Source organism: Puma concolor, chromosome D2 (assembly GCF_028749965.1).
Source record: "Puma concolor isolate L17-30 chromosome D2, mPumCon1.1.hap2, whole genome shotgun sequence".
Lineage (NCBI taxonomy): Eukaryota > Metazoa > Chordata > Mammalia > Carnivora > Felidae > Puma > Puma concolor.
The window spans coordinates 79197800-79219302 of NC_141677.1; the positions used below are offsets into that span (position 1 = coordinate 79197800).

General features: G+C 50.1%; 1 protein-coding gene across 25 annotated transcripts in view; it reads left to right on the top strand.

The window, feature by feature from the left end:
• Positions 1–21503, top strand: part of TACC2 (transforming acidic coiled-coil containing protein 2) — a 213667-nt gene that overhangs the window by 146546 nt on the left and 45618 nt on the right. For 14 of the 25 annotated variants that reach the window (XM_086681051.1, XM_086681064.1, XM_086681069.1 and 11 more), the window contains one exon: positions 14912–15057. In XM_086681051.1, coding sequence (XP_086537177.1) covers positions 14912–15057 — 146 coding nt within the window. The remainder of the gene's footprint in view (positions 1–14911; positions 15058–21503) is intronic. The other 11 variants (XM_086681056.1, XM_086681065.1, XM_086681067.1 and 8 more) reach the window with 1 other exon arrangement.

Below are 21503 nucleotides of genomic sequence, written 5' to 3' on the forward strand. Positions count from 1 at the left end.
TGTCACCAAACCCTTAACCTTGAGGCAGTTTGCCTGTTTCATGTGGGAAATTGGATCCATTCGATGGAGCATCGTCGTATGTAATTGGAATCTGAGGTTCCTTATCAGCCTTGTCATATTTAAACCACTGATTAGGGCTCTGATACTTTCGTTATTGAATCAGCCAGTGTAAGAGATGACTCTTGGAGTCCAGAAGAACAATCTTCTTGCTTGCATCCATAGTACTGACAGTAAAAAAGTAAATGCTTATTATTTTAGCCAAAACTTTTTGAAAGCACACTTGGGATCTCAGCTTTCTCCTTAACCTTCCACGTGTGTCTCGAGTCTGACCGCTCCTCACCTTGACTGCCACTGCTGGTCTAGTCAAGGTGAGGCCCCGCCTTCTGTCTCTGGACTCCTGTCCCCTCGATGATCGGATGGGCTCTGCCCCAGTCCCCCACTGCTGCCCTAATGCTGTTGTCAGAGCAGTCATGGTGGCCTTTGAAGACCATACATCTGGGGGAGTCCTTCCCCCTTTGAAGCCCTCTGCTGGCTTTCCAGCTCCTCGTGGCAGACTTCCTCCTCCTGGGTCTCTCCTCCTCCTGGGGGCCATAACTAAGGCTGCCTCTTGCACTTGGTAAGCTCCTTCCCACCTCAGGGCCCTTCATCCTGTGGTTCCCTCTGCCTGGAACCTTCTTTCTCCAGCTCTGTGATTACTGGCTCCTCCTTCCTTCTTCATGTCCGTCTTCCTTTGACGGAATGCAAGACAGAGAAACTCTAGGTGCACCCCGGAGCCCAGAACAAACTAAGTCAGCACACCATCTACTTTGCTGATTAGAATTTCTGCCAAAGTGGCTGTGAATTAATTCGGTAAATACTCGAGTGAAATTTATTGCTTGATTTTACAATTCCTCGCCCACAGCCTTTTTAGCAGCGTGTGTGTGTGTGTGTGTGTGTGTGTGTGTGTGTGTGTGTGTGTGTGTGAAAGAGAGCCAGGGGAGGGGGGTGTTGGGTGTGTAGGAGGAGCAAGAAAATCATAATCTTTTCTCCTTGCTCATGAATCATTGGTATAGCTGTCCCCTGACTACAGGGGGCTTTAAAGAAAGTAGGGCTATGCTTTATGTTTCTCTGGTTCTGTTCGGGTGAAAGGTACAATAATCTTGGTTATAGAATTTTAACACATTAAGGACCGGAGAGAGTGAACGCTTTCTAGATGCCTGGCATTGTGTGAGTACAGAGTCACTTCTCATAGCAACCTTGTGTGGCCGGTGGTACTCCCACTGGATAGAGGAGGAGCTGGGCCCATGGTCAAGGTTGTGTGAAGGAACCTGTCCGAAGTTGCCCCCCTCACAAGTGGCAGAGCATGAGGTTTTGGAGCCAGATCTGTAAATGCTCATTTTTATATTTTGTAAATATTGTGCTGTCTTCTACAAAATTAACGGATTCAGATAATTTAGATATTATATATGAAGAGCATGCTCTACTTCAGACTTTATCTGTTCAGAATTTCTTTAATAGCATGTCAAAGACTGAGCATTGTTGCTGCATTACATATGAGAGAATGGCGTGAAAAATATCCTGATGCAGGCAATGCCTCAGGAATGCATGTTTGCAAGGCGTTGAACAATACTTCTCTGCAACTGGCATGCTATTTACAAGCCACTATTTTCCTTTTGGTTCTGTAAAGCGATTGGAAGGAAGGGACAAAAGATTTAAGTGCTCCTTCTTTATTGTACAAAAGCACTGTTTGCAGACATTGATAGAAAAAGGGTTTTTAAAACTTTCTAAACGTTGGGCTTTACTAAAGTACTACAGCCATCCCAAGGCCAGGTTCGTACATTTTGTTTCTAGTTGCAACATCGTGGTTGAGACTCAGGGTGGACTGCACATTGCCATTTATTTAGCAGAGCCGGGGAAGAATTTTTAGGGAGAATTTGTCTTTGTGATTCATGGAGAGAGGCTGTGGGGGGTATTGGTTGAATATCACCTCCAGGCAGGGCCCAGAGAATTACTGATTTTTAGGTAAATGAAATCTAACGATAACTAAACCCTCTCTGGGTTTAGTTCTCTTAGTTAGCAAAGCTTCAGGGTCTCCGGAGGCTGGCTCAAAGTCAGCGGTCTCAGCAGGAGGGTGTGATGCTGTGATTTATAATCCCAGCTGCTTGGATCTCACAAGGAGCTCACAAGGCTTTCTGGGCTGCTCAGGGCTTAACAAAGTGGTTGAAATCTACCCGTATGGTGCGTACAGCTGATCCTAGAACAACACAGGTTTGTGCTGCGTGGCCCCATATACATGTGGTGGTGGTGGTGGTGGTGGTTGTTGTTTGATGCAGTTTGGTGCTATAAACGTATCTTCTCTTCTTTATGATTTACTTAATATTTTCTTTCCTCTGGTTTACTTTCCTGTAAGAATATGGTATGTAATACATACAACATACAAAACATATGATAACCAGCTGTTTATGTTACCAGTAAACCTCCTGGTCAACAGTAGGCTATTAGTGGTCAAGTTTTTGGAGAGTCAAAAGTTATACTTGGATTTTGATTGCATGTGGGGCGTCAGTGCCCCTAACCCCAGCATTGTTCATTGGGTCAACTGTATGTATTTGTTAAAAGCAACCTTGGTGTGACTCAGTAATGAATTTACGCTGAAACATTAGGAAGAGAGGACTCTAGGGATATTAATGTCCAATGCAGCAAAAGCCCTCAAATCCTTTCTCCATTGCTATTATTTTTTTTTAAAGAAGCATCATGCTTTTTTTTTCTAAGGTTTTTTGTTTTTTTTTTTTTTTTTTTTGCAGGGGGTGGGTGGGGAGAAGTGGGAGAGAGGCAGGGAGAGAAGGTGAGAGGGAATCCCAAGCAGGCTCTGCACTGTCCGCTCAGAGCCTGATGTGGGGCTGAAACCCATGAACTGCAAGATCATGAGCTGAGCCAAAAACAACAGATACTTAACCGACTGAGCCACCCAGGCACCCCTCCATTGCTATCGTTAATAATAACTTGCAAGGCTTTAAAAGACCACTCTAAAGGCAAAATTTTAAATGATGAATTACAAAGTCAAAACACATAAGCTTTAATTATTGATAGAAAGGGCATGATTCAGATAAGCAGGACAGCCTCCAAATATGCTTTTCCTCCTTTTGACTAGAAACGGGGAGGGAAATGGAGAGGTAAGAGGTGGGGGCATGTGCATACATGCTCTCACACACACACACACACACACACACACACACACACACACACATACACACTCACACAGGGGGAGGGGAGGGCAGAGGAGAGAGGCAACTCCTGAGACACAGACTCCAGAGCAGATGGAGGCCCAGCCAGATTCAGAGTCTGAGACAGAGGCACACAAAGATAGACACGGAGACAGACAGACAGAGACTTAGGTGAGGCCACTTTAGACGTGAAGAACTGAGGAGCCGGGAATGCTGAGGCTGGAGCCACCCTTGCTCTGATGAGTGGAAATCAAATCGTGGCCCCTTTGAAAGACTCTGCTTTGAGCTTAGTCAGCACTTGAGTCTCCCTTGACCCCATGATGCTATGGCCTTTGGTCCAAGATGTGAATCAGTACGGGCAGCAGAATTCAGGGGCTAACCCAACCGCCCTGCAGAGGGCATGTGGCCAACCCCAGGAGTCTGGGTGGCCCACAACCTCCCCTGTTACCCAAAGTAGATTGTAGGAACCGGGGCCTCTTGGATGCACACTCGATGGCCAAATGAGGGGACAGGTTAAGGTGTGGCTGAGGAACAGGGGGGCAGGAGTGAGGAGGGCAGAGGGCAGGAGACCCAGGCTGGCCTGGCTGGCTGCCCCCATGGGGCGGTTGTGGATCTAGATGCCAAAACCCCATTTGATCCATCACCCTGGAGCTGAGGATGCCCTGGAAACCGACGGCACCCAAATGTACTGGAGACTGAGTTGCAGACCAGCCATTGGGACGCAGAGGAAGCTGCTTCCTTTGGGACAAGGGGCACAAGACACGTGCTTTCGTCTCAGCTCTGCCCCTGCCGGGCTCTGAGTGCCTCCTTGAGTCACTGGGCCCTTTGGCTCCGGATTCTCTTCCTCAGGACCCAGAAGGATGTGAGCGTCTTGTGAGCGGGTAGCTGCTGTGTCTGACGCGGCTGCCCAGGTGCTCGGCTGGGGAGAGGTGACAGACAAGTCCTGCTGAAATTGTCATAGAATGGTGTCCACATGCCTCACCTGTTGTGAGGTTCAGATGGGAGGAGGGGTGAGGAAGCTGAGGAACAAAGTGTAAAATTGGCTGGGGTGGGCAGTCCTTGGTTGAGGTGCCCCCATCCTGGTGCCCAGGTACTGCCTGCGAAACCACCCTGAAATCAGAAGGATGCTTGTGTGTGGAAGGTGAGCCAGGGAGGCAGAATGGGTGCTTCTTGGGGCACCTGGGTGGCTCAGTCGGTTAAGTGTCCGACTTCGGCTCAGGTCATGATCTCGCAGTTTGTGGGTTCGAGCCCCGCGTCGGGCTCTGTGTTGGCGGCTCTGAGCCTGGAGCCTGCTTCAGGTTTTATCTCCTTCTCTCTGCCCCTCCTCCACTTGTGCTCGCTCGCGCTCTCTCTCTCTCTCTCTCTCTCAAAAATAAAGTAAAAAAAAAAAAAAAAACCAGAATAGATGCTTCTCACTGGGTGTGGGAGCACGTGAAGGGGCAGGTCCCTGGTGGGTGCGTCTGCCCTGGGCTGTGCAGAGAGGAAGGCTATGTTCCCACTGCCACGCTTTTTCCAAAGTCCTTGCTGGCTCCTTTCCTTGTACCGCGTCTCCCTGGACATAGTCCAGCTAATCGGGCCCCCACTGCGTTCCGTTCTTTGCATCTTGGACCTAGATAGGCTTGGGAGGGCGTGCTTAACAGATCTGGGAAGGCCCCTGGTGTCCCCAGCAGCGAGGTTGGGCTCTGCCCTCTTCAGGCCAGCATCCGCCCTTTTACCAAGGCAAACACATACTTGTGCTGAGATACCTTTTTCTGAATCCAAAAACAACATATATGTTGCCTATATGTGCATATATTTCTGTCTCTACGTAGATATATATGTGTTATGTAAGTGGGCCTATGTGTTTATGTATACTTCTTTGTGTTTATACATAATTATGATGTCCCAGATCAGCTCCTACTATATGCAATTCCTTAATTTGCTGTTTTTCCTACTTATTACTTGGAGCTCTCCTGACGGTACATGTGAACCCACCATGCCCGCGTCATCAGTATGCGGTGCTGAGGGAGGGGCTGTTACCTGCCAGGTGCTGGGGAAACCCTAGGGACTGACCAGACATTACAGTTCCTTCTGAGTACTTGCATCTTGTTTCATGGTTTTTCTATGTCATGGATCACTCAGTCTTGATAGATGCTCTCTGTGCACCTATCTTCTCTGCCCCTCTGACTTGCTTTGGTTTCAGAAACTAGGTACCAAACTGTCTTCGTCAGTTAAGGCTGATATAACAAAAGTGCCACATGGGGCACCTGGGTGGCTCAGTCGGTGAAGCACCCGACTTCGGCTCAGGTCGTGATCTCGTGGTTCGTGGGTTCGAGCCCCGCATCGGGCTCTGTGCTGACAGCTCGGAGCCTGGAGCCTGCTTCGGATTCTGTGTCTCCCTCTCTCTCTTCACCTCCCTTGCTCGTTCTCTGTCTCTCAAAAATAAATAAAAAGGTAAAAAAAAGTTTCAAAAGTGCCACAGATGAGATGGCTTTAACGGTACCCATTTATTCCCCACAGTTCTGGAGGCTGGGAAATTCAAAATCAAGGCCCCAACAGATTTGGTGACTGGCAAGAGCCTGATTCCTTGTTCATAGATGGTCGTGTTCTTACCGTGAAGTCACATGGCCGAAGGGGACAAGGCAGTTCTCTGGGGTTTCTTTTTCTAAGAGGGCCCTACTCCTGTTCTAATCCCATTGGAAATTAGGTTTCAACGTGAATTTGGGGGACATTTACACACGCACATTGAATCATAGTGCAAACCCGTTAGGATAGTATATAAAAGAAGGAAAAGTATGTTTTTGGACAAGACCAGAAGAGCTTTCCGCTGAGTACCATACAGGATTTTCAGCACGCTTGGTTGAACAGAGATATTTATGTGTTTACTTGGGTGCTGGTTGTGTCTCACCTGGGTGAGATACTGTTTGCTTGTTAACGGTCTGACTAGGTAGGATGGTCTGGAGTTGTTCCTAGAGAAAAGAGAAGGCCTCTTGGTGATGACCTATTGGAAGCTCCTTTTTTTTTAAGTTGATGATATTTTTTGAGAGAGAGAGAGCAAACAGAGGAAGGGCAGAGAGAGAAGGCGAGAGAGGATCCCAAGCAGACCCTGCACGGTCCACACAGAGCCTGATGTGGGGTTCGAACCCACGAACCATGAGATCGTGACCTGAGCCAAAATCAAGAGTCAGATGCTTAACTGACTAAGCCACCCAGGCACCTCTCAGAGGCTCCCTCAATTCTGTGTGTTCTATTTTTTTTCTAGCTAGCCTCCATAAATATCTGAAAAACCAGTTAGGTTTTTCAGAATCTGAGTTTAAAGATTCCAACTAAAGTCACCCAAGCCAAGAGTTCAGCTACAAAGATGAGATGTCAGGGATATCATTGCAGAAGGCAAGGGAATTAAAGGGTAGCCGAGTCTCCCTTCTTTCTTTATTTCTCCTGAGACTCGATTGGCATTCTGGCATCTCTCCAGGATCCGCTTACAAACAGGTGGAATCCGCAGCCTGGGGCTGCTGACTCAGCCTGCATTCACACCGCCTGCAGGAAGGCGCTCAGCCACTGGAGAGCCTCTCTTGCTCAGCGCCTGGTATCGTTGCACATAAGTCCGTTTTAAAACTAAGTGTGTGGGGATGGGATGTTCCATTGGGCACCTGTGTGTGCACCCACACACGCACAATGCCGCACCGAGCCTCCCCCATTCTGGAAACACTCCCCTGACCCTGGAGTTTATGGGTTGTGTACACCTCGAAGGAAGGATAGAGTCCAGATCGGCGTGACTTTCAGAGTCCCTGCGTCCTCCGGGACCCACTTCTGTCCACAGACGGTCTGGCAGGACGGCCCTCCCACGTCGTGCATAAGCTCCAGCTTCCCCTCCATGCCCAAATCTGTGATGAAATAAAAGAGAAGACTTAGTTTGCTAGCAAATTACACTTCCCCGAGTTTCTTTCTTTCTTTTTTTTTAATGTGGGGCTTGAACCGTGGGATCGTGACCTGAGCCAAAACCAAGAATTGGACGCTTAACCGACTGAGCCACCCGGGCGCCCCCATTTCCCCAAATTTCTAATGGCGAGTGACATAGCTGGAAGGAATTCCGTGGTAGACGTTCATTGCTTGTGGGTCTCCTGACCGCCTTTCCGGGGATTCTGTCTGCCTCCCCCATCTATTCCATGGGATCTGGGTGGGTTGTTTATTTATGTGTGCTTTTATGCCTTCACCATGCCACTTCCCTCGCCGGGGATGCTATCTAACCTCGAAACGGCCAGTGTGTTGATTGCCAATATCCCTTGAGCCCTGATGGTATCCCTAAGTAGCCAAGTGACAGCTACTTGTATCCGAAGATGGGAGCTGTCTCATAAACCCCACAGACGCTACGTGCTGGGAATCTTGGGAGAAGTGTGCTGTCACCTGCTTTGATTTTCCCTGGAGTGTGAGCCTGGAAGATTCTAGCAGCAGCCTGGCTTGCCAGACCCAGCGCTGTGTTCATGGAAGATGGCACCTGACTCAGTCACCCGACAGTCTAGGAAGGGTGTTAGCTCTTGGTTGTGTTGAAATAATGTTCTCCCTTGACTTAAATGTTAAGGAGTGATATTGCAGAGCAAATCCCTTTTCTTTTCTTTTTTTTTAATGTTTATTTTTGAGAGAGAGAGAGAGAGAGAGAGAGAGAGAGACACCCAGTGCAAGTGGGGGAGGGGCAGAGAGAGAGGGAGACACAGAATCTGAAGCAGGCTCCAGACTGAGCTGTCAGAACAGAGCCCGACGCGGCTTGAACTCAAGAAATACGAGTTCGTGACCCGAGCCGAAGCTAGATGCTTAACCAACTGAGCCACTCAGGCGCCCCACAAAATCCTTTTCTATACGCATGATAGGCACATTAAAGTGAAAGACCCTGTTCAGTCAGCCCAAAAAAATTACCAGTCAAGTTGTTTTAGGCAGGAGGGAAGTGTGTGTGTGTGTGTGTGTGTGTGTGTGTGTGTGTGTGTGTGTGAGAGAGAGAGAGAGAGAGAGAGAGAGAGAGAGAATGCACACGTGTTCCTGTTCCTGCAAGGACCGCATTTCTTGACAAGCCTGTCTAAAGTGGAATATTTTGATGAATAGAATTTAGTGGAGAGCAGTCTCACAAACACCCTGTCACTCACAAATCCATCAGACTCTTAGATGCAGAGATGAAGGAGGTGATCTGATCTGCCGAGAGCTCCGTTTTTGTTTCTGGAAGATCTCCCCCACTTCAGGGAGGGCCGGTGGTCTTTGGGGCTGGAGGACGTGAGCCTCCTATGGATGCAGGGCTTTGGGCCAGCACTGTTGCCTCTCCCTGGGTTTGGTCAGGGGGAGGGAGGCTGGGGGGTACTTGCACTGCTCGCTCAGGTGGGCCCCCCCCCCTCCAGAACCTGAGAGGGTGGGGCTTATGTCACAGGAAGCCCCCCCCCCTAGAGTGCTGGTGCTGGGACCATTCACTCTTGCTGGGTGGTCACAAAATCCTCTATCCCCAGGCTCACTTTCACAAGAATTCTGAGAAATTGCTATAGAGATAGGTAACTTTCTAGAAGGAGAACTTGCCTTTAGCAATGTTTAAGAATGAACTGTTTCTTGGATGCCTGGGTGGCTCAGTCGATTAAGCTTCTGACTCTGGGTCAGGTCATGATCTGGCGGTTCACGGGTTTGAGCCCCACGTCGGGCTCTGTGCCGACAGCTCGGAGCCTGGAGCCTGCTTCGGATTCTGTGTCTCTGTCTCTCTTTTTGCCCCAACCCCACTCATGCTCTGTCTCTCTCAAAAATAAATAAACATTTGGGGCGCCTGGGTGGCGCAGTCGGTTAAGCGTCCGACTTCAGCCAGGTCACGATCTCGCGGTCCGTGAGTTCGAGCCCCGCGTCGGGCTCTGGGCCGATGGCTCAGAGCCTGGAGCCTGTTTCTGATTCTGTGTCTCCCTCTCTCTCTGCCCCTCGCCCGTTCATGCTCTGTCTCTCTCTGTCCCAAAAATAAATAAACATTGGAAAAAAAAAATTTTTTTTTAAAAATAAATAAACATTAAAAAAAAATTTTTTTTTAAAAAGAACAAACTGTTTCTTGATAATCAGATAACATGTAAGTATAGGTAACTTTAGATTTCCAGGTGGGGGCGGGCACTGAGGTTAGGAGGGAGTCTCTTATTGACGAAAAGCAGGCTGGTTCTATGGAATGTCATGTCGTGTCCTTGCTGGAAAGGGCTGGTTACTTTGGGAAGTCACTGCAGCTCTCCTGGCCTCAGTTTCCTTGCCTGTTTATTTTATTTTATTTTTTGAAGTTTATTTATTTTTCAGAGAGCACGCATGCAAGTAGGGGAGGGGCAGAGAGACACAGAGAATCCCAAGCAGGCTCTGTGCTGTCGGCACAGACCCTGACGTGGGGCTCCAACTCACAAACCATGAGATCATGACCTGAGCTGAAATCAAGAGTCAGACACCACACCCATGCGTCCCTCCTTGCCTGTTTCAAAGGATGTGATAAGCATGTTGGAATGGGAAATTTTCTTCCATCTTCAGGGTTGGAAGATTCAGTCTGTGGTGTTTGAGATTTATTTCCCCAAACCCTTGAATTACCTCCAGTACAACTTGAGCAAAACATGATCATTTAATAAGCTGAAAAACTACATTCATAGCTCCTCTTTATTAAGAGAGACCCGTGTTTTGTTTATACACATAGACATTCACACATACTTTTGTGTAAATGTGTATGTATGTGTTATTATACTAACTTCATTTTATATCGTGCTAACCTGTATTGCATTAACTAATTGGTGTGTGGGTGCTGATCTTTTACTATTTTGTTGTTATAGTTCATGGAAGTAAAACATGAAAATATTTAAAGTAAAAACAGAGGCCAACAGGCCCTGGGGTTCTACACTTTGCCAGCTGTCCTGCTTTGGGGACAGTTTGCATAAGTCTCTGTTTTAACACAGCATGTTATCTGTGGAGGGACTGATTCCTTCATTGCGTGGAGCAGAGATTTTCGAACTGTGCTCAGTGGAACTTCAGAACTATAGAGAGATTCTCTGAAATCTGATAAAATGTTTGAAAAATACTTTAAAACTCTACGAACAGACACCCGGGGAACTTGACAGGTTTAGTTTCGCTGGCTAGCACGGTCTCTCTGTACTTGGGATTATACGTTTCTATCTTTCCTTCCCTTCTGTGCACACCACGCTGGGTGGCATTGGAGACCATCAGCATATTGCCTTGTGCTGATGGATTAATTTAGTTTTGTTCTTCGGTAGCTCTTCTGCCTTATTAAAGAATACAGGGCAAGCTGTTAAAAAACAGGTGTTGTTTGTAATCACTCATCAGGTTGCATCAGGACTTTTCCTGATAATGTGCAACCAAGGGAGAAATCGGTAGACAGAGCTCATGCTGCAATTAGCATCCCCAACCCCTAGTGTCAAATTTTCAGGTTTGTCAAATAGCTTTATTGTTCCCAACGATAGACTGTGTAGTAAGAATATAGTATAAATTGAGCTTATAAAATAAACGCAACTTTTCTCTATGCATAGGATTCATTTGGAAGAATAGTTCTGCTGTTGAAAATATTTGGGAGCCACAGAGACAGGGAAAAGAACACAGATTTTATAGGCAGACGGTTCTAGATTTGAGCCCAACTTCCGTAGCTTACTAACTAGATGGCCAAGGGCAAAGTACTTTGCTTCCCATAGTAATGCTATCTGTAAATTGGGCTTGCTCACCGCCAGGCAGGATATTTTTGAAGATTACAGAGAAATGCACAAATGGACCTAACCCGTGACCTGACACATTACAGAAAGTTCAGCATGTGATAACTATTACCAAGGTTTTCGTGCTGGGCCATATTTCATGCCTGGACATTAAGAGCTACGTAGCTCTTTTACACTATGGAAAGACATTCTCTTGGTTTATTTGCATGTATTTGCATATTGACTTATGTGGTGAACATAGCATATGCATATCCTGGTAAATACATTTTCGTATAATTTAGAGACGTTTTGGCAGACTGGAGTGGCGCGTTCTTTCTGATGCATCTTTGCAGCATTAAGTTAATTTCCTTTTCTTTCATTTTGAAAGTCTGTGGAGCCTTAACCGAAGAATTTATTGTACTTTAGTTTTTTCTAGTAGAAAAAAAAATCAAACAGCCGATGGGAACTGCTTTTATGCATTGGGGCTCCAAAGTGCTGCTTTATTTTTGTGTACAGGCTCTTTGTGGGTGGACTGCAGAAATCCCTGCTCTTGGAAATGTTTCTGAGCCCTCTGGGAAACTGAACAGGGAAAAAAGAGCTAATTAAAAAAGCTGCCATCCGCCTCCTCTAATTAACTTGCTCTCTGCTCCTGGGAGAGGGTACGGAAATGTGAAAATAACACAGGCATCACCGGAAGTGAATGCCATTCTTGTGGTGCTCCGGTCGGTCGCCCCGTGGCGTTGTGATGCAGAAATGGTTCATGGTAAACAGGCAGGGAATCACAAAGGGGCTCCATGTGCCCTCTGCCTCCCTCACTGGGCAGTGGTGAATGGGGGTTCCTTCTGAGCAGGTGTTCCGGCCATCCGGGCAGCTGCAGCAGGAGAGACCTCATTGGAATTCAGCAGCTTGAGCCCAAGAGTATCCGGCCCTCCCTGTTGCTTGCCTGTGCTGTTAGGGAAGAGCAGGGTCCCTCTGCGCTCTAAAGCCGCACATCGCCGGGGCCCAGGGTTGCAGAAGCCAGGGGAAGAGCTCTCAGCCTCTCGCCCCCTGTCTCTGCTGCACTTTGGAGAAGCTCGCAGCACCCGTGACTGGCGGTGCTGCTAACTTCTTCCTGACATCTTGGGCAGATTAAGATCCCAGAGACAACGGCAAGGGAATCAGGGGTGGGCATTTAGGGGACAGAGGCCGTCCTTCAGCCGAGATGGCTTTGGCCTCCTGGCGGATGTGGCCTCTGGTGGAATGGGCCCAGTGGATGTGGACAGCAGTGACTAGCCGTGGAGACTCCAGTCTGATGGCCCTCCAAGGAAGTTCTGCAAAGAGGCAAGTTGGCTTTGTGTGTCTTGTCAGTGTTGCCCCTGCCACATTCCGTGCTGGGGGGCAGGGTGACTTCCGGGACCCCCCAGGGTGATCCAGACTCTTATTCCTCTTTGATATTCCATTGTGTAACTTCCTTGTGTTTTTCTTGCCCATCAGCAGACTCTGCAAAGCTCAGGTACCTCGATCTGTCGTTGTCCAAGCGTGTATCTTCACTTCCCTACACAAAAGCGAAGGCCTTTAAATATTAATGTGTGTTTGTAAAAGGTCCGCATGGCCCCCATCCTGTTTGTGTGGAGTAAGTCTTTACTCAGGAAATTTGATAGTGTGCAGGCTTCAACTCGTTGGATCTCATCAAAAGCAGATCCGATGTTTCTGTTCATCTCTTTGGGTCCCCTGAGGGCTTTGTGGCTTTGCTGGAGGAGCCAGGGTTCTTGGGGATGGGGGAGGGGGGGTCTTTGGCACTGACAAAATGAGCCACTAACGAGTTGTAAAAACATCAATGTAGATTTTTCTGAAGGAGAACTCACCAAATGGCTCTTTTTCCCTGTGCCGGCAGACGGTGGAGGGATTGGCTTGGTTCCTGGCTCTCTCTGCCCGCTGGCAAGACAGTCGTTGCAAGAGGCTGCCCTCTCCCGAGGTCACTAGTCCTCTGACCCTTGCAGAGCTCAGCAGTGTGAGCACCTCGTGCTCCGATGCTAACCTGGTCCGTCACCCTCTGATTCCACGTCTTCACCCAGATTGACCCGCTGGGCCACTGTGTCAGCCCGGAACTTAAGTAGCTGCCCTCTTGAAAATTACCTTTCTTGTTGCAGATGAGTAAGTGGCCTTTTGGTGTATTTAAAAGATCTTGAGATGGGCATCAGCCCAGGTGATGCTCTGCTTCTTGGGCACTGGCATCCTCAGAGCAAGCTTGGGCCAGGACCGTGGACCATTGGGCATCTTGAGCAAGGGCCTCAGGGCACATGCCTGGCTCCACCATCTGGGGAGGCCTCATTCTTTCTGGCTTAAAATGGAGCCCCCGGGAGAAGGGGTGTGATGAAGAAGGGCCATCTACTCTGGGTTTTCTGGAGCCCAGGACAAGGCTTTAGTTTGTTGAGCAGCTCCCCACCCTTCCCCCCCCCCTCCTCCCATTACTGGGAGGGGCATCCTCTGGGTGGAATTTTGGGCCAGTTCTCTGGGTGAGACCATCCTGCTGAGCAGTGAGGGTCATTATCATATCATTGGGGTCAGCAGGCTGTGTTTTCTGTCTCCCGCTGGCACATCCTCCAGTGAGCTAGCTAGCTTGCTTTCCTTCTTTTTTTCTTTTCTTTTCTTTTCTTTTCTTTCTTTCTTTCTTTTCTTTCTTTCCCTTTACCTCTTTCCCTCCTTTCTTTTTCTTTCTTCCTTCCTTCCTCCCTTCCTCCCTCCTTCCTTCCTTCCTTCCTTCCTTCCTTCCTTCCTTTCTTTCTTTCTTTCTTTCTTTCTTTTCTTTCATCCTTCCTTCCTCCCTCCCTCCTTCCTTTTTCTTTCTTCCTTCCTTCCTTCCTCCCCCTCCTCCCTCCCTCCTTTCTTTCTTTCTCTTTCTTTCTTCCTTCCTCCCTCCTTTCTTTTTCTTTCTTTTCCTTCCTTCCTTCCTCCCTCCCTCCCTCCTTTTTTCTCTTTCTTTCTCCCTCCCTCCTTTCTTTTTCTTTCTTTCTTTCTTTTTTCTTTCTTTTCTTCCTTCCTTCCTCCCTCCCTCCCTCCCTCCCTCCTTTTTTCTCTTTCTTTCTCCCTCCCTCCTTTCTTTTTCTTTCTTTCTTTCTTTCTTTCTTTCTTTCTTTCTTTCTTTCTTTTTCTTTCTTTTCTTCCTTCCTTCCTCCCTCCCTCCCTCCTTTCTTTTCTCTTTCTTTCTTTCTTTCTTTCTTTCTTTCTTTCTTTCTATTCTTCCTTCCTCCCTCCCTTCCTCCTTTCTTTTCTCTTTCTTTCTTTCTTTCTCCCTCCCTCTCTCTCTTTCTTTTTTTCTTTCTTTTCTTCCTTCCTTCCTCCCTCTCTCCCTCCCTCCTTTCTTTCTTTTTCTTTCTTTCTCCCTCCCTCCTTTCTTTCTCTTTCTTTCTTTCTTTCTTTCTTTCTTTCTTTCTTTCTTTCTCTCTTTCTTTCAGTCAACAGATGTTTATTCACAGCCGTTTGGCTTCAGCTCAGAAATGCTGTGAGAAACCAGATTGGCTGCCATCATGGCCTTGAAGCTCAGTAGATGAGAGAGACAATTAACACAATTAGAAGGTGAATAAATCCATAATAAGTTGTGAGAAGCTCTGGGAAGGAAGGGCAGCAGGAGAGAATGACGAGGTGGAGAAAGGCCATATGAGATTTGGTTTCATGGAGTGGGGATCCTACAGCGTGTTGGAATCATGGCATCAAAATGCGTTCCTGGGAATATCAGTTTGAGTGAATTGGTGTCAGCGTTGACCAAAAGATTCCCCTGTGTTTGTATTTGCCACTAAGGCCAGAAATAGGAATTTTTCTTAGAGCTGAGTTTCAAAGCATATATCATTTGGGCACAAAGCTGGTGATAATGAGATTCCCTCTTGGGAATCATGAGGGGAAATGATTTTGCTCACGTCTGTCCTGGAACAGTAGAATTGGGTGAGCCTGATTCTAGCAGTGCCGGGTGGGGGGTCAAAGTGCCGCACATCCTCAGCAGCACTGACCCCTGGCCCCTCAGAGCAGACTCAGCCCTGGCCCCCACCTAACCTTGCGTTTCTCCTCTCTTCTCTCCATCAGGAGTTCTGACTCTGAAGAAGCATTCGAGACCCCTGAGTCGACGACTCCTGTGAAAGCCCCACCAGCCCCACCTCCGCCGCCCCCCGAAGTCACTCCAGAACCTGAGATCAGCACACAGCCTCCTGTGGAAGAACCAGGTAACCAAGGTCAGGTGCTCCCCCGGGGGAGTTTGGGGGCAGCCCTGGGCTGGGGCAGCCGGAGGAGGGCACCCACTCCAGGGGGCCGTCACTGGGGCTCTTTAGACACTCCCAGCCTCTGGGGCCTCTGCTCTGGGCTGTGTTTTGTGAATGAAAACTGAGAGTGAGCAGATATAGTGGATTATACATATGGGGGAGGCCTGTGGAGAAACCACCTGGCGTCCAGAATTGGATTTGATGGGCCAAGCGGGTCTGGGAGGTTTCTGTTTGGGATTCTATCTTGGGTTCTAGTATGTGGCCCTTGGGCCCTGTAAGAACACTGGTTCTGTCTGGACAGCCCGCATGAACCTGCATTTTTTAAAGACCATAGCCCCCATGGGCTTGGGAATAGAGATAAGCGGTAAATGGGAAAGAAGAGAAAGCCATAGATAGCCAAACCCGCTCGTGGATGGTTCATTATTCCTCGTTAATCACAAGTTACCTGATTTCATATCACTTTCTTCCCTAGTGTGACTTCAAACATAGACCTTTCCGTGCCTTTCAGATGTGGTTCCTAGAGGTGGTGGGGGCGGGGGGGACGACAGAGCTCATTCCCCAGCCTGCCCACCTAGCTGGTGCTCTCTGCATACATCCTCCAGTTATACTGCAGGGGTGGGACCACCTCCAGCCTGGAGGTTTAACACGAGACCCGGAAGGAGATGGGGACGGCCAGAAATGGCCCCACAGGCTGGTCAGGGGCCAAGTGGTCCCCGAAGTATGGCCCCCTAGCCTGGTCAGGGGGCCAAGTGGTCCCAGAACCGATTCTAGAGGCTGGTCAGGAGTCAGCTGGTTCCAGAAATGGCCCAGCAGGCTGGTCAGGGGGCCAGGCGGTACCGTCCCGAAACCTGGACTACCTATCTGCCTTGGGCCCTGTGTTTTAGACGGCCTCACTCTGGCTTTCCTCCAGCCACAGCCCTTGCTATGTGGTGGGGCTGCCTGGCCAACCTCCCCTTCCACCACACTGTGGATACCTGGGGACAGCCACTCCCTGGGGCCGACTGTACCCATGTTTGTATCTCTCCGCCAAGGAGGAACCAAGGATGGGCCTGGGGCCTGCAGGTGGGGTGTCCACATACCTGTGCTCAAGGCCACCCCAGGTGAGGGATGGGGCTTGGGTGAGTGGAGAAGGAACAGGCTGATGGCCGGGCCTCCGTTCATACTCTTGCCCTGGCCAGGAACCAGGTGAACTGTAAAATAAAATGACATTTTGATCGTGACGTTGGTTTTACAAAGAAACGGGTAGAGTTCTTTATACCTGCCTGGGTTCAAACAGACCCTTACTTTAGAAAGGGTTGACACTCCAGGGCTGATCCGCAAGCAAATACACTCCCTTGCCCTGGGGGGAAAGGGTTAGGACCATTTTTAGGGAGGGCAGATGTCTTTGCTGCTGTCTGGCAAGTGCAGTTTTCAGATTCTCCCGTCTCGGACAGCTCATCAGCTAGTAGCGTCTGATTCTGTATGGCCAGTTCTAGGTGCTGGACCCGAAGAGGGGGATTCTTGTAATTTATTTGATTTTGAGGTGGAGAAGGAGCCAGGCCTGCTGAGTCTTAAGCATTACCATTTTTTCTTCCATACTGGAAAGCATATAAAAATTCTCTTCCTAGAATATTGTAAGAACTAATCATGGACGACAAATAGATTATAATTCCTAGGTCAAACGTGTGCATAGGAATTAACTATTCTTTTTTGTGTGTGGGTACAAGTCATGCCCATAATGTGTGGGGCACTTTAGGAAAGAATTTGGCAGAAAATGATGGTGTATTGCAGTGCACAGACCATCCCCACGCACCAGGGAGTGACCAGGGAAGGCCATTGCTGTGAGCAACCGTGCACCTTCCAGAATTTCCAGCCACGTATCCTCGCTGCGTCTGGGGATGGTCTGCTGCTGCTTGTCTTTCTGCGGCCTGCCCTTGTTCCTGCTGCCTGGCTTGCTTTTCAACAAAGCAAAGAACAGTCTGCATCCTTAAAAACAAACTCACACACACAGCACCCGCCTCTTTCTGAGACGCCAGTTTCTGAAAGAATGAGCATTGTAGGGGATTAAGAGATAACCCCCACCCGGAAGGGGTTGGAGCTGGTAATTGCCACGAGTCACGGCCCCACGGAACTTTTGATTCCACCAGTTGGAGTCTTTGAACAGGGACCTTACGCTTCTCCTTCTCAGAAAATTCCAGCGGAGCTAAATATATGTGGATTACACAATACGGACTCTTACGGTTGGGATTGTGACTGCTTAACGCCCCCCCTGGCTTGGGCTGTACAGAGATCCATTTGATTTCCTTCAGTTATTAGAAAAGTCTGCTTGTCCATTCTGCAGACAGCATGGGGCACAGCAGAGGCCTGAGAAGGCGGGAGTGCCTGCTTTCAGAGGTGGCTAGAGAGGGAGAAACGTTCCTTCGGAGAACCACAGGAAAGAAAGGGCAGAGCGGGGATGTCTGTTGTTTGGTTTGCCTCTGCAGAGTGCCTGGGATATTGCTAAAGGGGCCGGAAGAGCCACATGAAATAATAGACCAGACCCTCGGCTGTGAATAAAGACATGATTTGCGCTCCTGGAAATCCACATTGTACAAAACAATCAGCTACCTTACCCTGGGTCCTGCCAGCTGTTTGTGCCCCCTGGGACAGAAGATTGGGAGATACTGTGTGCTCACCTGTATCTGGCCCTCTTTGGGGCTGGGCCAGAATGAAGCTTGTCTGAGCCCAGTTTTCTTGTCCGGAAGAACCTCCTTCCCTTTCTGACCTTCCCTGGTTCTGAGATTGCAGCGCGTGGCTGCTGTATGTTGGCCATGTTATTAGAGCTCAAAGCCGGTCAACGAGGGACATAAGTGAATGCCCCATAATTAAGTAATAGCACCCGCTTAAGCGTCCACCGTGTGTTGGGCCAATGCCGGGTCCTTTGTGCGTTTCATCTCCCACTCAGCCGAGACTCATCCCCTGCGCTCACAGCATCTCTGCGCGTCTGGTAACAACCACCTGCTTCCCCAGTGAGATGCGGGGCTTCCAGACCACGCCTTCCATCTCACAGCACACGAGGGGCTCTGGGATTGGAACCCAGACCTCTTGACTCCCTTCTGTTTGGGGACAGGGCTGCTCTCCGCCGGTGGACTGAGCTGGTGCATTGAAGTACCCTGAGGCAGGGGATGGGCAAGCAGTTGTGAGGTGAGCAGCAGGCAGATGGCCAGTGAAGGAAGCACTTCCATGATGCCAGAGGTGGACTCCCCCCATGGTTGTCCTCCCTTCGGGAACACTGCTCCCCTCCGGGATAAAGCCCGTTTTCTTACCCTCGCTGGGAGACTGCCCAGCACCGGGAAGGCCCACACCGGGGCCTTGGAGGTGACTGGAGACACTGCCCTGCGTGCCCTGGGTCTTTCCTCTCTGCCCCATGGAAAGTGTGGCCTTTGCTGAGGCAGTGGTTGTGTTCCACACAGTGGTTCGTGGCCACCGTCTTCAGATTGACTCAGAAAGGAGCTCAGCACACCTAGTGGCTTCTGTCCCCACAGGGGACCATGTCTCCATACTCATTGTCACTTGCCTTCTTCTCCCCTGAGGTTGCTCTGCAGGGGTGTCCCCGCAGAGAGATAGGAAGGCATCTGGGAGCCCAGCCTGGGGCAGGGGCACAGGGAGTGTCACTGTGGCATGTGCAAGAGTTGGGGGCCCCCCGGCTGCCACGTCCCGGTGCTGCTATTCCCTGTGCTAGGTGCTTCTATGGTTCTCCCTTTTCAGCCTCACAAGAAGGCCTGATTTACAGCCGAGGCTCGGAGGAGTCACAAACGGGAGGAGGGTGGGCATACCGAGAACCTGGAGGGGCCCTGAGCCTCCGGACTCACACTGACTTCCCTTAATGACCTCGTCAGGGGATCTGACTGCACTCAGTGTCCAGCACAGTGGCCCCTGACGGCCCAGTGAGTCACAAGAGTATCTCAGGATGCTCGTGGGCCCCACACACCCGGGCAGGTGGCTCGCTCTCTACTGGGATGAGTCTAAGCTGGGCTCCATATATGTTTTCCTGTTATAGATGCCTTTTTAAAAATATTTATTTATTTTTGAGGAGTGGGGAGAGGCAGAGAGAGAGGGAGACAGAGGATCACAAAAGAGCTCTATGCTGACAGCGGAGAGCCCGATTGAGGACTCGAACTCACAAACTGTGAGATCATGACCTGAGCAGAAGTCGGACCCTTCACCAGCTGAGCCACCCCGGTGCCCCTGTGACAGATGACCTTTGCTAAGAATAGAACAGGGGCACCGGGGTGGCTCGCTCCTCTGGTTAAGCACTCGACTCTTGATTTCAGCTCAGGTTATGATTGCAATGTTGGTTGTGAGATCGAGCCCCACGTTGGGCTCTGTGTTGGTCATGGAACCTGCTTAAGATGTTGTCTCTCTCTCTCACTCTCTCCCTCCCTCCCTCCATCCCTTCCCCCCCCCCCTTGTTTGATCGCTCTCAAAAGAAAAAAAAAAAAGAATAGACCAACAAGTAACAATTGTGAGCATTTTCTTTGCAGCAGCCACTGTCAGAAGCATGAGCTCTAATTTCTGTAGCAGCCAGGAGGTGATACCGGGGCCAGTGACAATGAGGCACAGTGGGGTTAAGAGACTTTGGCCAGGGCCACCCAGCCGATCAGCAGCAGAGCCCGGGTTTATGTGCCTGTGGACTCGTCAGCCCAGACTCCGCTTGAGTCAGAACTGGGTTGTGTGGCGTCATCCTAGCGATGTGTCTGGATGCTATCTGCTTTCGCTTGTACAGAAAGCACTTTTCCGGAACTGCTGGTTTCACGCCCACCGTTACGCTTGAGGGATGGTGGGAGGGAAGTCTGGGGACACAGAGGCTGAAAGGAGCAGGAGTGGCCACTGTCGGAGTCACGGAGTCACGGCGAGGTTAGTTGTTAGCTGTTAGCCCTGCTGGTACCTCTGTCAGCCTCCTGGGGGTGAGCCTGGCCAGGGGCAGACGGGGGCGTGCCTGGCAGGCAGCCATGTGTGAGGAGAGCCCCGGCGGGGCAGGGGGAGCAGGCAGGAGGGAAGCGGCAGTCAGCGGGGCAGGGGAGAAGTGACATTCGGTGCGTTCTAGGCAGAGCCGGGACCCAGCCCCCAGCTGCACAAATCCCAGCTTTGGACACCGCCCTCCAGGGGGACTGTGCCCCCACAGTGCTCCTGGGTGCCCGTGGGGTGAGGTCACCTTTTGCTCCTCCTAGCAGGGCTCTCCCATCCTAAGAAGGGCCGCTTCATCTAGCTGCTCACAAGGCGGGGTCTGGTGGGAATAAGCCGGTTTTCAGAGAGAACTCCCTCTTCAGCCTTTGGCATCTGAAGGGAGGTTGTGTGTGATCAGTGCACGCGTCCAGGAAATAGCGGGCACAGCCCCACTGGGTTGGTGGGGCCGGGGTGGTGGTCCTCAGGACCCAGCAGGGTCTCCGTGGGAATCTGAAGATCCAGTGGGTTTGGAAGAGAAGCCGACTTCCCACGGGCCTCCTGCCTCTCTTGCTGGCCAGGCACACGCGCTGCCTCTGTGGTCACTCCCGCCCTCCCCGATGGCTCACGTCTCAGAGGCAGAATCCCCACAGGCGATCAGAGCTGACCTCAGAGAGGTCGATCCAGGCCGATCCAGGCTTCTCCTCCAAACCATTTCTGTGGCCAAAAACTCAACTGTGGCCCCTGGAGGTTTTCAGAGCTAGGATAGGTCCTGATAGGGCACAGGTGAGGTGAGCCAGCCCAGCCCCCCGACTTTCCCTCTCATGGCTGCCCATGGCACCTGTGGAAGTGGGGGTTCGGAGCCCCCACTCCAGCTGTGCCAAGCTGCTGCTTCAGGTTGGAGCCGGGAGGCTGGGGTTTTAACGAGTGTCTTGATGTGTCTTATGATAGGCAGGTTTAGAAAGTGCTGAATTCTCCTGGACTTGCTCTGAGTGGCCCACGGCTGCCAGTGAAATGCCACATGAAGACCAGTAATGCTCCATTTAGATCTCGTTAGCCTGCTTAAAATGGAGACCTTTGCCAGAGTAAACACTGTTAAGTGCAATAGATTATTGTTCGGGTACCCAGAAGATGTAAATCTATGCCCCCTGTGGATGAGACCATTTCCTTTGGTCTGTTGGCTTAAGGTGAGAGTGTGTGAGCGCTGGGGTGCCACGTGTTGACACGTTTGGTCCTCTGGGCCCACGGATCCCTGTCCAGAGTTGGGGGCTGGGGCAGGGGGGGCGGAGAGAGAGGCACCAGCACAGCTGGCAGTAAGTGCTCAGTTAGAAACGGCCCCACGAGGCTGCAGAATGTGGCCTTTGGAGATGGTAGGGTGATACGAGTCAAGTGTCCCTTACTAGCTTTCTCTCTTTCCTTGGAAATCCCTCTCGTTTCCACACACGTTTGTTTTTAACCTTAGCTTGGGGATTTGACTGCCCCGCACTGGTGTTCATGGATGACATTGTGTTCCCCCA